The sequence below is a fragment of the Limanda limanda genome, chromosome 2 (assembly GCF_963576545.1).
Source record: "Limanda limanda chromosome 2, fLimLim1.1, whole genome shotgun sequence".
NCBI classification, from domain to species: domain Eukaryota; kingdom Metazoa; phylum Chordata; class Actinopteri; order Pleuronectiformes; family Pleuronectidae; genus Limanda; species Limanda limanda.
In genome coordinates, this window is record NC_083637.1 from 17,413,598 (window position 1) to 17,431,536 (window position 17,939).

General features: G+C 42.5%; 1 protein-coding gene across 1 annotated transcript; it reads left to right on the top strand.

Moving 5' to 3' along the window:
* The first annotated feature begins 201 nt into the window (after window positions 1-201).
* Window positions 202-13,962, top strand: ldlrb (low density lipoprotein receptor b). Its single transcript, XM_061083594.1, has 18 exons — window positions 202-436; window positions 5,149-5,274; window positions 5,750-5,872; window positions 6,276-6,650; window positions 6,836-6,958; window positions 7,045-7,167; window positions 7,427-7,549; window positions 8,048-8,176; window positions 8,271-8,442; window positions 8,678-8,905; window positions 9,017-9,135; window positions 9,236-9,375; window positions 10,035-10,176; window positions 10,272-10,424; window positions 10,515-10,697; window positions 11,282-11,356; window positions 11,466-11,626; window positions 12,542-13,962. The coding sequence occupies exons 1-18, from the start codon at window positions 355-357 to the stop codon at window positions 12,578-12,580; spliced, it is 2,616 nt and encodes an 871-aa protein (XP_060939577.1). The 5' UTR covers window positions 202-354; the 3' UTR covers window positions 12,581-13,962.
* Window positions 13,963-17,939: the final 3,977 nt, after the last annotated feature.

Below are 17,939 nucleotides of genomic sequence, written 5' to 3' on the forward strand. Positions count from 1 at the left end.
CCGCACGCACAAACACACACTCACACACACACACACACACACACACGATCTAATGATACGGCAGTGGCTTCGTGGCTCCACCCCCCAACGATGATCTGGTCTAAATTTCGAACATCACACCACCGCTGTAGCCCCGCCCCTATGTCTGCCTCATAGAAGACGGTCAGATGCGAGTCGGTCGTCATAATGTTTTGGCGAACAGCCGCGCGGCGTCACTTTGCATCCTGCGTCTGAACGTCTGAACCAGAGACCCACCGCGCTCTCTCTCTCCCTCTCTCTCTCCCTCCCTCACACACACAGACCACCAGCTTTTGACTTCAGCTGTCCCAGAAGGACAGACAGGGAGGACAGGACATGTTGGGGATGTGGAGGGGACTCGCAGGACTGTCCACTTTGTGCTGTGTGCTGATGCTGATTCACTCTTCGCCTCCAGCAGGTAAGAAAGAAGCTCAGGGATGCTCCAGACGGATTTATTGTAGTTGTGCTGAAGACAACTTTTTCCATCTTACATTCTTCATCACTTAAAATCAATATGAGTTACTGATTCGTTTTGACTTTGTCTTGATACGCGTGAAAGTTCAGGAGGAGGAATCCTGTGCGATTTGGTTCATTTTTTTTAAATTCTCATGTAAATTCAAAAACTGTCATCAATATAATCGACTCGTAGCGATGATCAATACAAATGAAAATGTAGTCCGGAATGAATGGAATATACGCACTGCGCTTTGATTGGTTCGCTTGGCTCCAGAATGCGTCACAGCAGCCAATCGTGTTCGACTCGGTGCCGGCCGGTTTCAAGTGTCTGAAGCCAGGGATGAATGAGGAAACAAGCGGTTGTCAGAGAGATGGGTGCGGCCGGCGTTTCTGGTATCCTCCCTGCAGCAGGCTGGATTCGAAGGGATGCTGGAAAATCAGCATTTTTAGTTCTTGCTGTTGCACACAAATATTTGTGTGTGCGTGTGTGTCTGTGTGTGTTTTCCCAATCCCCTTATTATCTTATCCACTGGACAGTACCTTAAATACAGTAGCCGTAGACATCATGCCAGAGAAAGCAGCTTCTAAATTGTACTGGAGTAAATTGAATAATTTATATTCCATGTGCCGTGTTGTACAATCGAGCTGTATACATAGTCCTTACATCAGGGCCGGGTCTAGGCAGGGGCAAGAGGGGGCCTGGCCCCCTCAAATAAATGTTGTGCCCCCTCAAACTAAATCCCAATTTATAATAATAATAATATAATAAAGCACAATGCCCCCTCAAGATTTGTGGCTCTCCCCTCATACATGCCTGTCTAGACCCGGCCCTGCCTTACATTAAAGCAGAAAGTAGGTTAGAAACCTTATTTCTGCAGCACTTTTGGAAACAGAAGTTATACACCTGAATACTGGAAGAGGAAATGAGGGGGTATGAGATACAGTATATTTATGAGATATAGAAAACCATATAAAACAAGCAGAATTAAATGTTCAACCTAAACAACAAAAAACAAAGATAAGAGATGGTTTGTAAAGATGTGAGCTACATCTGCATGAAACCAATCAAAATATTGACATCGTATTGGAGGAGAATAAAGAATAATGACAAAGTAAAATGAAACGAGAACTCTGGTGTTCAGAGCTAGAGGCAAAGTCTGTGCGTTTTTTGCCAATAATTATCCAATTATTTGTAAAACCCCAAACAATGTGTAGTGAGTGAACCTGCTGCCCTTCCAGGCTGAGAACTAACCCGGCTGCAGCCCCGTCCTGCCAGCTGCTCCACTAATCCCCCAATAATCTCAATTCTCCTCCAAGAGATTTACTGATTAAAACAAGACCCTTTTTACACTTTGTTGTGCTCACTTCCAGTCATAAGATTTACTGCAGTGTCCTTGTGTGTGTGTGAGAGTTTGTGTGGGTGAGGTCAGGGTTGGAGGGAAATATCCATGTGTGTGTTCTCTCTCTCTTAAGGCCAGGCTCTGCTGTCTTTAATTCACTTTGTGTTTAGCAGTCTCTGAAATGAGGCAGAGCTGGAAAGAGGAGGAGGGGGAAGAAGACGGGAATTTAAAGACTCTGGTGACTCATGAAGACAAACATTGCTGTTTCACCTCTCAATCATCTAGAAATACCTCTGTGGCATCTCTCAGTAGGCAATCAATATAGCAACTACTAACTCAATCAATCACATTTTATGTGTATAGCTCATGTTCACAAATCACAATTTGTCTCATTGGGTTTAAAGAGGTTCTGACGTCCTCTGCTCTTAACCCTCGAATAGAGTGAGAAGAAAAAATGAATTTATAATCAGAAAGCACAGTTTAAAACAAATTTCAAGCTAAAGAAGACATTAAAAGAGTAGACTGAAAGAGGTAAAGAGATCAAAAGAAATAAAAAGTGATAAAGTTAAAGTTGTAAAGCAAAACAAATAAAGTTGACAGAACAGTGTAATATAGAAATAAGAAAAGAATAAATACAATGAAGGTTAATCTGTAACTAAGATGGTTCGATATGTTCTTGGCATGTGAGAATCAGGTGTTTGACTGTAATGCTGCACAGCAGTATTATTTATTACCCAGGGATGACAATTAACCTCCGTGTGATTACTGATGCAGCATAAACCCCGATCCCAAGCAGAAGTGAGTTGCTGTTGGCTTCATGATGCTCATTCATCCTGGTTATTTATTAACTGCTGGGTGTATGTTTGAGTCAATATACACACCTCTTTGTGAGGGCTAGCCAGCTGTGTGTGCATGTGTGTTGCATGCATGTGCCACTAAAAAGACCGGGAATGCATTGTTAGTGTGCACATGTTACCACAAAGGAGCAGAGTTGTCATGCAGCGTTGTAATGACGGACTGAACCTTACAGCAGCCTGTTGTGTGGGTTTGAGGTGGTGGCTGCTACTCCAGCGACCTTATTTGACTGGGTGGGTTTCTGGTTGTCAGGTCTAACTGTGGCTATGAATAGTATCCACCCGGATTCAGTTTCACTACAGGAGCAAAGGATGCTCTCTCTTTCTGGCATACTGTTCTGACTGGTAACCTGCAGTTTGGGGCATGTCTGCAGGTGAAAGTATAACAATCCTTTTCTCTTTTCTATGACGCGATAGCGGTTGCTTTTCTAACTTTCTCAACTGTAGCTGTCGGTTGTGCAAGTTCTTCGATAGGGGACGGATATGGCTGTGGTTTAGGTGACGCCTTTCGATTTCCGCATTAGCTGCACAAGCCAAAAAAGGTGTTAAATTAAAAAAAGCTAAATGGATTAATAAATGACCTAGGTGGTTATGCTTGTTTCCAAGAAAAGTGAAGTTGATGTAAAACTTCAAAAGCCAAACTAATCCTGCTCATTTCTCCACAGAAAAAAAAATTGAAGTCCTCCTCTCACTGAACAGTATTTCGCACAGCCTTGTGACCCATATGTAGAAGCACTAGGGAAGATTAGTGGTGGAAAATGAAAACCTCGGCGCCTACAGTTTATAGTTTCCACGAGGTTAGAGGAGTCTGAAGGTCGGGAAGTGCGAGGGTTCAACCTACTTTTCTGATCCTGCTCCAAGAGTGTAATAAATGCACGATTCTTAAAAAAGATTTTAAAAACAAGTGAGAGTTGCAAATAAACTCTATTCAATTTCATCATTAACTCTTCCTGGAAGCCCCACTGGCGGCGTGCCTGGCCTCCATGCAATGTGTCTAAGGGTTTGTGTGTCACACTTTCCCAGAAAGCATGAGTGTGTGGGTAAGCAGGAAGATCATCTCAAGTTCAGTTTTCATTCCTTTATCATTGAAACCACACATTGCATTGATGGTGCCAAGAAAACGAGAAACGGTCAATGTCTCACTTCTCTTTTTTTTCGTTTCACATTTTCAACGGCGGAGGGCATCACTCTCGAGGAGCCTGGTGTGGAGAAGGCATCATCTCCCTGTTTCCCAGTCTCCTCACACCCATGACTTTGTGTTTTAATCTACCAGGTCTATTCGGCCCTTTTTTAAAAGATCTGTCATCGCTCATTGACACACCGAGGCTGACACACTTCCTTGTGTTCAGAGTCGCATTGTCACCGTGGTGATGCTGTTATGAGGAATGCCACTGTGTGACCAATCAGCAACTGGTGGTGTGATTGTTCAACTCCTCCCCCGCCCTATTGTCTTAAAGAGATAGTCTGACGTACCCGGCCACAGCCTCCAGGCATCAGGAGAGCCGGGCAGGGCAGAGGTGATGGGGGAGGACACACAAAACACACACACACACACACACACACACACATACACACTGTGGATGGCCTGTGTCACTTTCACATGTTCCTTGATGTCGATGCCCTCTTCACTCTGACTGGAGGGTTCACTGAGGTGTGATGACGACCTCCGTGCCCAAAATAAACCTGGGTCAATTCACGGTCGTACGACTTCAAACTCAAACTAGTGAAGCTGTTGACACCTGCATTATATAAGGTGTGTGAGGCCTGCTCCACACCTGCAGTGTGTCACACCAGGATAAAACCTGCTTTCATTCCAGTTACATTACTTAACGCTAAGCAGACGTGGCAGAGACAATTTACGTTAATAACACGTAGAAGAAAACAAGGAGAGAATGAAGAAAATAATCATTTTGTGGTACATCCATATATGCAGCTTAATTGAATTTAAGGGGACTGTTGGGCCTTGGCAGAAGTACATGCTCTACTGACATATTTTGCATTTAATTTGAATCTTTAATTTAATTTAAATCTTTTATTTTTCGTCCTTTTAATATGTCCTTTATTGTCTGGAAGTAAAATGAAGTGAACTGGTGGTTGTGGGTGGGTGTGTGTCTCATTGGGACTCACAGGAGTCAGGGAACCTCACCGTGTCGTTATCTTCATTTGGTGATTCCCTGAGTTTGGCAAAGAGTAAAAGGTGTGGTTCTCACACTGTCACTTATTTGAACGTCGGCGACATTCGATTTTTTTTGTCCTGTGTATAATTTCCAGTTAAACATTAACCTCTCAGGAAATCCTTTCCTCTGCGTATGTAGACACAAGGTCACATTACCACAAGGTGCTCACGAAAAGAGAAATGTAAATTAAGCAGTAAGATGCTGATAAGGTCAGCGGCCATTTGTAATGTTGAATGTAAATGAAGCCAGCTTGCTGGAGTATGACACTGCATGAACTCCTGTTTGTTTTATCCTTCCTCACAGATGCAGCGACCGTATGCAGCTCCACTCAGTTTACGTGTGGGAATGGGAGGTGCGTCACCAGAAAGTGGATCTGTGATGGGACGGACGACTGTGGAGACGACACTGATGAACTGCCTGCAACCTGCGGTGTGTGTTTTTTTTCTTTGTATCACCATCAAATAAAATAAAAATGTTATATGTGGGAATTGGAATTAAGCCAATTATTATTTTCGTGAATCTGACAATTATTTAATAATTAATAAACATCTTTCATACAAAATGTGAGAGAATAGTGGGAAGAAACTCAATTTTCTGTAACTTGTTTAATCCAAACAATGGTTCAAATAACAAAGATATTTAATTTAGTATGAAAGTACGTATGAAAGGACAAATATCAAATGTGCAGATTTGAAAGGATGGAACACATTATTTTGAGATTTTTGCTTAAAAATGTTAATAATTAATCAACCTCTTCTGTTTATAACACATTATAAAGCTACTACAGTGCAGTAGTTAGTTTGACTTGATACTCTGCTGTATAGTCACAGGCCTTATCTCTCTTTTAGTAGATGCAAGTACTGCCTTGAGTTTTTTTTAACATGTGTTTTGTTTCTGTCCTCAGCAAGTAAAACCTGTCGGGAGACAGAGTTCAGCTGTGGCCTCCCCATGAACCAGTGTGTCCCAGTAGGCTGGCACTGCGACGGCAAAGAAGACTGTGGAAACGGGGCTGACGAGAAAAACTGCAGTACGTTGAATACCTGAACTGACAAGTGTTCAATTAACCAATAAACCAGTTTATTCACTTTCGATGGATGGCAGATAAACATCACAAGCAGCAACTGAGAATTAAAGGACATACAGGATTACAAAGAGAGACATGCAAAGCTATTTAAACCATTCATATAATAACTTTAACTAGTTATAAAACATTTACCAAGATAGATAGATGGATGGATGGATGGATAGATAGATTCTTTATTATCACTGTGCATCAGTACACAACTCAATTTCATTTGGCAGCAGTCCACTTAGCAGCATGGTATTTATGCTGATATGTTGTTATATATGTAAACCTGGCATTTAGAAACAAACACAATGTCTAGATAATAAATTAATTCCTGTCTTCTCCCGCCTCTGACTCACCACAGCAGCCAAACAGTGCAAAGATGAAGAGTTCCGTTGTGCCAATGGCCAGTGTATATCCACAGCCTACTTCTGTGACAGCGACATCGACTGCTCAGACGGCTCAGACGAGGCCTCCTGCCCGAAGCCCTCCTGCAGCTCTCGCTCCTTCCAGTGCAACAACTCGGTGTGCGTGCCGGCCCTGTGGGCCTGCGATGGTGACCAGGACTGTTCCGACGGCTCTGACGAGTGGCCAGAGAACTGCGCTGAGAAGAAGCCGGACGTGGCGCCCCGCTGCGGCGTCGACGACTTTCAGTGCAATAATGGGGACTGTATCCACAGCCGCTGGAAATGTGACGGAGCTGCGGACTGCACGGATCATTCTGATGAGCTCCACTGCAGTGAGTTGGCTTCCTTGGAATATTATTTTATTCATGGTCCCCCCTGCTTTATAATATAGCATAATATCCTTTAAGAAGAGCCATGATTTTTTCCTTGTGCTATGTCGTTTCATTCTTCCCATTACACTCCGTTGCCTCTCCCTCTCTCTTTGTCTCTATTTGACCCATTTGTCCTGTTTTTCTAGGTCGTCCTACTTGTCGACCTGATGAGTTCCAGTGTAACAATGGCGACTGTATCCACGGCGCCCGCCAGTGTGACAATGAGGCCGACTGCAAGGACCACAGCGATGAGATTGGCTGCCACACAGGTGACTCTCACAGAGATCTGGCCAGTTGTCATCCATGGGAAAGTCTTAAAGGTTAAATTCACACCTGCCTGTTCTTCTCTTCGCAGAAAATGCATGCGAAGGCCCGACCAAGTTTAAATGCAGCAGCGGGGAGTGTATCAGCATGGAGAAGGTGTGTGACAAACAGAGAGACTGCAGGGACTCGTCTGATGAACCTGTCAAAGAGTGTGGTAAGTGAAACCTTATGTAATCATCCACCCAAAAGGGCAAAAATCATCAGTTTATAGCATGTGGATTAGAGTTCTGGTGTACGCTCCTCTGCTGCGCTGAGAAAAAATGAAACCACATCACAGTGTGGAAAATATATTTTAGAACATTGAACCAAGCAGAACCACTGGCCTAGATAGTTTGTGGTCAGTGTGAGTTACCGTTAGGAAAACAGTTGACATGAATATCATTTGTAATTCCCGTGTGTCTGCGTCTCCACAGGCAACAACGAGTGTTTGACAGGAAATGGCGGCTGCTCCCATCACTGCAATGATCTGAAGGTTGGCTTCAACTGCTCCTGTCCTCATGGGTACATCCTGAAGATGGACCAGAAAACCTGCGAAGGTGAGAGGAGGGAGTCAAGGACTGGCTGAAATTTGAAAATTTGAAAAGTCCATCTTATAAGCAGCTTGTAGCCTCTTTTGCTTCCAGGACAGGTCATTTAAGCAGTGGTGGAGGAAGTAACTTTGTAATTATGTAAAAGTACAATTAAATAGACAAACATGTACTCAGAGTAAAAGAACCATATTAACTTTTCTACTTGAGGAGGAGTAAGTAATTCCCTGGTTTTAAATATAAATAAAGTAGCTGTCAAGTGTAGTCTAAGCATGGAATAGTGTTTATCTGCTCACTCTGATTTGATCAGATTTCCCTCTTGTTATTGATTACTTTTTATGTTTTTACATTTTTTGACCAGTGGAAAAGGGGCTTAAATATATGTACTTCTTTACAACCCCCCCGATGAATTTAGCAAACATTGCATTAGCAACTTGACTGTGTAAGAAAAGTCAACTGCTGATGTAACTGAATTTTCCTCCTGACTTAATGTTCGTCCCCTTGCAGACATTAACGAATGTGCCGAACCGGACACGTGCAGCCAGATCTGCATCAACCTGCCCGGCAGCTACAAGTGTGACTGCCAAGATGGCTATGAGATCGACCCGGCGACCAAGACATGCAAAGCTGAATCAGGTAACGTTTGAAAGAAAGCCTGTCTCTCCTCAAAATGTTCTCCTCTTTGGATTCATAGTCCTGTGTGAAAACTCTTTTTCTTCTGTGTCCTCAGGCTCCATACCTACGCTGTACTTCACCAACAGACACGAGGTGAGGAAGATGACGGTGGACCGCAGCGAGTACGTGCGTCTGATCCCACAGCTGAAAAATGCAATGGCTCTGGACATGGATATGCCAAACAAGATAATCTTCTGGTCTGACCTGGCCCTGAAGAAAATCTACAGGTTAGAACGACTGAGGCCTTACTGCTGCTGATTTTTGTTTTTTTTTCGCTCCGTCTTGTAATAATTAATATCCTAGCAGTGCTAGGAACAAAATGTTGAGAAACGTGTATATAGCTCCCATTGTTGTTATTTCTGGCGCGTGCTCATTACACAAAGCAAGAGTAGGCATGCATGAAGCTGTGACCTCATTGTTTCCCAAACATTGTGCTTTAAACCCGCGTCTCATTCCCGACAGCTCCAAGCTCGAGGTGGCCAGTAACTCCTCCTACCACACTGAAGTAATTGGCAGTGGAATCGAGTCCCCAGAAGGAATCGCAGTGGACTGGATCCATGGAAACATCTACTGGACCGACAGCATGTTGAAAACTATCTCCGTGGCAACGACTGACGGCAGCAAGAGGAAAACGCTCATCACAGAAAACCTGGAAAAGCCAAGAGCCATCACCGTTGACCCGGTGAATAAGTAGGTGAAAGTTTGAGAACAGTAGTCATATACGGCTCAACTTAGATGAATCGCTAAATAAATGTTTTTCTTCACCTGATTATAATTCATGTTTTGTTGTGTCCCTTTTAGTTTTGTGTACTGGTCAGACTGGGGTGAGGAGGCTAAGATAGAAAAGAGTGGATTGAATGGAGCTAATCGCGTTGCCCTGGTGACAGACAACATTGTGTGGCCCAATGGCCTCACCCTGGGTAAGCAGGAAACCAAGAAATTACAATCCAATCCTCACAGAGATCATTCGGCCTTGATAACCAATCAAACGTCTGTTTGTTTGACGTTCTCTCTGGACAGACATGGTCAACCAGCGTCTTTACTGGGTTGACTCCAAGATGCACATGCTCTCCAGCATCGACGTGAAGGGAGGGACGCGGCACAGTCTCATCTTCGACGAGGACAAGCTCTCCCACCCCCTGTCCCTCGCTGTGTTTGAGGTAAGCAATGAAATAAATGTATCCACAGATGAAAATGTAGCCACTGAAGATCACAGATGTCTTGTCTGATACCTTAAAACACTTTTAAGACACAAACACCTGAAAATGTCTACACTATTGGGTTTCACTTATGAGGAATCTAGCAGGGGATCAGGTCAGACAAGTTCACAACAACAGGACAATGGGTTGGGCGAGGGGTGGTATCTGTTTAGAGTGTGAACAAGGCAGGACATAGCGTATGAATTCCACTGCGGAAATCAAACGGGGAAGTACATTTTTCCGCTGAATTTCCACATGAGCTCACTCTGACATTTTATAAGGGGGCTGGAAGGAAAAATTCAAGAAAATTGAGCAGCTGACTCAGACATTTGTGTCCTCCCATTCACCCCTCTGGACAATTTCAGGAGAAAGTCTGGAGTTCACTGCAGGTCTGAAAGCACAGTCAGATGCAAATTCATTCAAATGTATTTCACCCTAATTCAAACCAGTAACTCATTAATCCAACTCATATGCAGTTATCAGGCGGAAATCTTTATACTGGGAAGCCAGAGCTGCTGCAGTTATTCAGTCTCAATTAGTCACAATATTGAACCTTGTGTTTCAATAAGCTTCAGCAAACGTATCAGAATTACTCAATTTATACTCTTTATTTCAAACAGGAGAAAGTGTTTTGGACAGACATGGGCAATGGTGCAGTTTTTAGCGCCAACCGTCTGACGGGAAAGGACATCACCGAGCTGGCAATGGACCTGGACCAACCAGAGGACATAGTACTGTACCACAACCTCAAGCAGCCCAACGGTACAGAAACATCCCTCCATCTTGGAGTTATCATAACAAACAACAGCCATGTCATGTTTTTTGATGCTCATTGTTGCCACTCCTCTGTCGTAAAGGTACGAACTGGTGCAGAGAGAGCAACAGGATGAATGGAGGTTGTGAGTTTCTGTGCCTCCCTGCTCCTCTGATCAACCAGCGCTCCCCGAAGTACACTTGTGCCTGTCCAGACCACATGACAATGGGACCTGACATGAGGACGTGTGTGGCAGGTAAATATCCCCCTGTGCACCGCCCTGCATATGAACTGGAAATGAACAGAACCTCTATAGTGACCCTTTTACATTTTTGTTTCCCATCAGGATCAGTTGCCCCTCCGGTCAAAAGCGGAAGTGAAGCTACGCTCCCACCTCAAGTTCCCCCCAAGCCGACTACACCCAGGCAGCCCGTCCCTACGTCTACAACCACAACCCCAACCACAACTAGAGTGACTGAAAAACTCACATCTACCTCATCCATCCAGCAGCCTGGCGTCACTGCTCAAGGTACAGAAACTAGTCCTGTCTGTGGCTAATGAAAGAATCAATGAAAGGGTTTGAATTAAGATCCATGAACCCAATCTCAAAACATTAGCTATAGCTTAGCATAAAGACTGGAAAATGCCTGAAACGCTGAAGTTCCACCATCCAGCTCGTCTACAGCTCACAAAAACACATGGAGCCCTGACTCACACCTGGTGCAAAAACCAGGCGTCCAACCCTTTTAAACAATGCACCTGACGCACTGACATTTATTTTTCACCATTACGCAAAAGTGGTTTAGGCCACACCCTTAAGGAACCTTCGCCGTGTGCTTCTGACCCTGTGCTTAGATCAATTAAATGGAGCGTATACTGTTTGTTCCCCACACAACCCAGATGTTTAAAACGACAATTTGCGCTGGGAGACACACTATTGTTTGTGGTCTGGTACAATAACTTCCCTGAGTCTCCTTTGCTTGTTATGCTAAGCTCATCTCTTACAGTATTTACCACAAAAACACACAAGTGAGTGACACTGATCTAACTTTATTTTTACAAAGAAAAGAGGATTTATATATTAAGAAAAGATTGTATTCTTTGTTTTTCCAGGTAGCAAATTGGCAGCTGAGCCTGGAGAGGCCGATCCATCCCACCCTATTGCTCTCTACATCGTGCTGCCAATACGTAAGTTCCACATTTCAGCTCCTCCGTGTCAAACACTCGAGAACACAGTCTGCCCTCTCCAGTCACACCTACAGTCTGAATGACCTGTAACCCTTCTCCTGCCCTGCAGTGGTCATGTCCCTGCTGGTCTTTGGATCAGTGTTGCTTTGGAGACACTGGCGTCTGAAGAACACCAACACCATCCACTTTGACAATCCAGTGTACCAGAAAACCACAGAGGACGAGTTGCACATCTGCAGGAACAACTCTGATGGCTATGTTTATCCTCAGGTAACTTCACTTTGAAACCACTTTTGTTTTCTATCGTTATTCAATAGTGTTTTTTCAGTTTGAAACCAGGACTTATTGATTTCACGTTCAGAGTTTGCAATGCTTTCACTCCGAACCCTGCACTTACACTCAAATAGCTCCTCCTTGTGCTTAGATTTGCAAATCTTATGTGCTTGAACTCAGCTATTTTGTTGCTTGGACAGATTTCCTGCGCTCCAGTTTTAGCTCGTCTACGTTCAGATTTCTCCTCTGCCAAAATTCCAACTTAGAGAATGCCAGGTGTAGTGTTGAGGAATGAAATTGTCAAGCCCTAGTTGTGGCTGGTTGGCTTCACTTCTTTGAGAGACCTATACTGGCGGTTACTGGCTTCCCATGATGTTTTTGAAGAAAAAATGAGGACACCTTCATGGGAGGAGATCAGCAGATCCCTGGTCAACATTGAAAAATGAAGGATCTCAAATAAGTGTCTTACATTAGGAACACTGTTACTAGGAACAACAAAAACAAAATTGAAGCTGCCCTGTTTCTTTTGTCTTCCCGTATTTTATGGGAACAGTACCAGAAGCAGAAGTAATCATAGCAAGGGTAGGACGATTTAATTTGTCAATTATTAACCGGACTTTCTATTGGTTGGGAAACTTTGTCTTATTGCACAAAAAAGAATCAAAGCGCAGAAGATCATAGAGCAAATGTTTCACGCAAGCACAGAAGCAGACTGAGCAAGAGGAGAAGAGCTGAAGCTGGAGTGAAAATCTAAGCACAAACGTGTGAGCGCAGGGTTCAGGTGAAAGCATTACAAAATCTGAAGGTGACATCAAGTCCTGCTCTCAAACTGAAAGACCACGCTCTTGAATAAAAAATCAAAATTTTACAGTTTTAATTATTTAAAATAATGTTTGTTACTTTTTTCTACAGAGACAAATGCTGGGCATGGAGGACATGGATGTTGCTTGAACCAAAGATAAAGAAGACAAACAAGACAAAGGCCATTTCTTCTCCTGCTGCTGCTTACCAGCCGCCTCCGTCCTCCCCCCAGTGACCTCATTTAGTGGCCTATGTTTCTGACCTCAGCACTGTGCCGTCCAAGTCAGATATAAGAACTTAAAAAAAGAAGAAAAAAAAAAGATATTTGAACATGGCAAAATAGAGTATATCCACCGGAAGCCATTTTGTTAAACCACAAAATGGTTTCAAAATGAAGGACCAATGCTCGCTTTTAGAAGAAGAAGCATCGTGCTGCATGAGAAGGTGTAGATGAACGCTCGCTTTACGGCCAACACATCACCTCAGTATGTTGCTCACCTAAATACACATGGATCAAAATCTCTGTTCAATGAATTTAACTTGAAAAACTTGACCTTTACTGTCCCAAAACGCATGTGTGCCTTCCATCCACACTCTGGATGTACACATTGTAAATGCCTTACTGACCCCACTTCCTCTCAAACCTGTTTCTGTGGTAGTTAATGCTTGAGTGCTTTAACCCCAGGCAGTGACGGCCTCCATTACAAACATATCGTGGCCTTCTCTTTTCCTGGATACAGCTTTGCACATTTAGTATCAGAGGCATTTTTCTACTAGCAGCTATTATAGTAAATCACATCTGAATCAGTGCTTGTTTGTTGTCTTTCTCTGAGTGAAGCATCTGTATGTGAAGAGTCACAGATGGTTTATTTTATAAATGGAAAATGCTGCTGAGTTTTCTGAAGTCAACCAAAACGAAGTAAATGTTCTTTTTTGTTTTTTAAAAAAATGAAGATTGTAAAGGTAAAAGTAATGATTGTACTGTAAGTGACCGCCTATCGTAACACTGTAAATAATGTCTGTACATATTCACATGTTCACTCTGGTGTTGCCTTTTTACATTTGTACATTTGAATCAAGAAATATTGTACATATGTGTAAGATTCTTTAATTTATTTATGGATGTATGAGAGAAGGTTTATTTTTGGTTGTTCTTTCGTCTGGCTGCAAATACATTACATACTATATTTTAGCACCAGCCACGGTGACGTGATTTAGTTACATCTCAGCCAGATTAAAGTTATTTTAACTTATGCCTGCTCAGTTTCGTGCGCACCACATTCTGTGTGGGGCAGTGCGTATTGTTTGTAACCGTTGTACATGTTACAGAGAAACACTGAAGAAACTCTCTTTGTTCCTTAAATCACATAATTTATTTTTGCTCCTGCCTTTCTGTTAAGATGCGGTTACTATCTACAGTCTACAAATGATGATGTACGAGTATATTCATGCACAACAGCCTGCACATCACTATGTTCATGTTTATTTGTGCTGGTCTTATTTTAATAAAAGAAAAATTGTTTCTCATGTTCTGTTTGGGGTTTTTATAATTTGGAAAGGTTTTTATCATGACTGAGATAAACTTGTAGTGTGTTTTAATGCCACACACTGGTTTAAAGTAATTTGTGAGGATGTTGTGTCACACTGGAAAATGACAAAATAAAGTGTTATGGTCAGTATGCCGACGAAAAATGTTGTGTTGAAATGGCTCCAGTTTAATTGACACCTGGTGTTATTGTGTTAATACTCGAACTGCACTCAGTAGAGCCCTGCCCTCTGCCAAGTCCCCTGAAATTAAAACAAGCCTGATGAGGTCACATTATGTTTCTCAGCTACACAATGATGGTGGTTACAGGTTTCTAGACCTATTATTACTCTACAGTTGGCATATGAAACGATATTTAAATCCACTAACTGCAGATTTTTATAAGGATCTGGATTAAATCTATACCAACCCCCTATCTATCAGATTTGTTCTTTGGGAGTAACACAAAAGAGTCAGAAATTTGAGCTATCTTGCAATGTTAAAGAAATATTTTTTTTCAAATATTCCTAGATCTGCCTACTGATACAGATCCATACCAAAATAAATGTTTTCTTCCCAACCCACGTCCTTCAGCCCAGGTTTGTGTTAAACCATCCAGTAGTTTTTGGGTAATCCTGCAAATAAACCAGCACAAATAAGTTGAATCCTCACATAAAAAATGCAACTATGGTGTAGTCTACTATGAAGTTAAGAATATAACACATAACGTGTACACTTTAGTCGTGTATTTGAGTTCAACCCTAATCATTAGACTATTTTAGCACATGAGATACAAACTGATCTTAGTTTCTCCTCTGACAACACTGTTTGTTCTCAGAGTACTATCAATGTCCATGAAAGCTGTTATCGTTTCTGTTGCCTGGAAACCATGTTGCCACCGCTCTCTGCATCTACAACACAAAACAAGCCCACAGAGCGGACGAGGGCTTAAACTTATCACAGTCAGTATCTCGTCCTTCCTCACTGCCTCTTATCAAAGACAGATTTGTTACCACATGATGGGAACTTTCATGTTTTTCTACTCGAACCAGTTATTCCATTTGAGTGACCTGCTGGTTTCACCTGTTGTTGTTGTGTCAACAGAGTTCAGTGTTAATCACAGTGTTGTGACCTTTAAAGGAAGATGAAGTGATTAAAGCTCTGTTCTCTACCATTCCTAATGACATTCAGACAAAGATATATGGTTCAGTGTTGGAACCTAGAATGTTTCTGCAGATAAAGTAGTCTGATACTGATACATGAAATAATGCCTTTGCGTCTGAAATTGGCTTTTGGGTTAGGGTTTGTCACAGTTTTCTTTCTATCTGCATTTTAATACCCTGTTCCCAACCTTTACATTTCCCCATTAGACTGAAATTCAACAGAATTTAACTCCTCTAATATTAAATGTAGGGTTATCGATCTGTGTTAGAGTGAGAGAGTAGCGCTCTTTGGCCTGACGGACCCATAAAACAAACAAGCGGCGAACATCCTCCCTGAAACCTAATAAACCTCCTCCATAATTCATGTTCAATAATGCTTCCTGTCTGTAAAAGAAAAGCTCCGGCAGCGCACCAGAGAGCAGTGGGGGTGGGGGGGGATAATGAGTAAGTAGAGGGAAGTCATTTATCTACAAGATACAGACCTCCTAACAGAAAGGGAAACTATCTAGTGGTTTGATAGGAAGCAAAACTGCTGTAGAGTCACTCTCAACATTTGTTGAGTAATAATAAAAATTTAAAAAACACCATGCATGACACAGAGACTAGAGGAACTGGATTTTCATTGTGTTACAAATACTCCACATGTCGCCAGACTCGTTTCTTCAGAAGCCTAACTCTGATGTGTGAGGGGAAATTTGCAGGAGTTGCATTCATTAAATTCACACATGTCCAAATCCGCCTTCAGCATCGGCCTCAGGGCACATTCACACATATATTGTGGGTCAAATTAAACTCCTCACAAAGCTACACTGTGATTTGCTTTATTCGTCTCTTCGCATGCACCAAATGGAAGTGAACAGGAGGCAAAGGCTCACCACTGATACGTCTTTGTGACCGTGCTGTTGAGGTCATTTTGCAAAAGACAGGACAATTTGACCGGTTGTCCGTTTTAATGGGTTAAAGACTTACTTTTGGGGTTAAGGTTAAACAATCAGTTGTGATTGTTGAGGTTAGGGTAAGGGGCTGGTTATGCATTATACCAATTGTATTAATCTAATGAATTCCTCACTGAGACAGAATTTTGTTAAAGGCATTTTGTTAAAGTTCTTTCTTGGAGAACAAACGCTTTAGCATGTCGCTGACGTGATCGACCAAGATAGTTTTGGTATAACACAGGCTGCGGGGAGCGTTGACGTATCCAACAACTCCAACTACAATCATGGGAGGTGTCTCCGCAATGGTCTCACCCCTATAGAGGTGTGGGTATGTGTGTGTGTGTGTGTGTGTGTGTGCTTGTGGGATGTGCTGCTTTAACCTGGACACTGTGGCATCTGGTCTGTCAGGAACTGGTTTTCACATTCCAGGGAGGAAGACTCCACACCCAACAGAGTCATCGTATCTGACGTAGGCAAAATGTCCCCATTGGCTTTGTGCTTTTACTTTACTAAACATTTTATTTAACTAGAGGATAAATCTATGATTTCCACTGCCAATGGAGCTAGTTGGATCACTATTGCAGCAACATTGTTGAGACTTGGCTCTACTTTACATATTAGCCTGGGTATCACTGTGTGGTAATTTGCTTAGCCCATGAGGCAAAAGGCAAATACACCCGAGGCTCAGGTGACAAGTGACACCTGCCTCCAGCTATGCTCTGACAACCTTATCCTCATCACTATTTACACAGCGATGCCATCCTCTATTGGCCCGCTGGTACCCAAGGGGTGGAGCTGCATCTCACACCACCGACTCGTAAGCAAAGGGGAGTGTCCTCGATAATTGACAGTGGAGGAGGAGTGGGAGGGGAGGAGGGTGGATGGAGGATAGATGTTATGTCCCCATGATAAGGTAACAGCAACAGCCTGTTTGGTCTCTGCCTGACAACCCAGGGCGGAACCACTGCAGCATCTGTGGCTGCACGAGTCAGGTGGATGTACAACTGATACATGCAGTGTAACAGCCAGATGATATTCTGTTGTCTATCTATCTATCTATCTATCTATCTATCTATCTATCTATCTATCTATCTATCTATCTATCTATCTATCTATCTATCTATCTATCTATCTATCTATCTATCTATCTATCTATCTATCTATCTATCTATCTATCTATCTATCTATCTATCTATCTATCTATCTATCTATCTATCTATCTATCTATCTATCTATCTATCTATCTATCTATCTATCTATCTATCTATCTATCTATCTATCTATCTAGATGGGTAGGTGCTGAAAGGTCACGAGGATCCCTGTCGGGTACATTGCATCAATGCCAAAACTATCACTTACATCCATTATCACAGCACCTATCACATGAGGTCTCTCACTAATATCTCTTTCATTCTGATCCACCGTGCTGCGCTCAACTCGTCTGACCCTGACAGTGTGTTTTCACTCTCAACAATAGAGCGCTTGACAGCGAGTACAGCTCATAGTTGTCTTTCTCATGATGAATTCAAAGTGATGATTGTCTTTGAAGAGACCTCAACAGACTCAAAGAATGTTTAAACTGTAGAAAAAGGCTCCTTCTGTAGTCACAGACTGAGCTGCATTGTCAGGCTGATGTTTAACACCCAAATATTTGTAGATACTAACCTCGACTGGAAAAGGAACAAATCCTAGGAAGTGGCGTCATTAAAAAAGTGTGTGTGACATGTTGATCCTTCAGAAAGGTCTTACTACAGCTCACATCCTGTGTGAACACACGTCTAAGGTGTGGCTTTCACATTTATATAGCTATGATATCTCATTAGAAAAACAGTGATCTGATAAGGAGAACCAGCGCTCTATGGACAAAAGGAGTGAGATACTGGAAA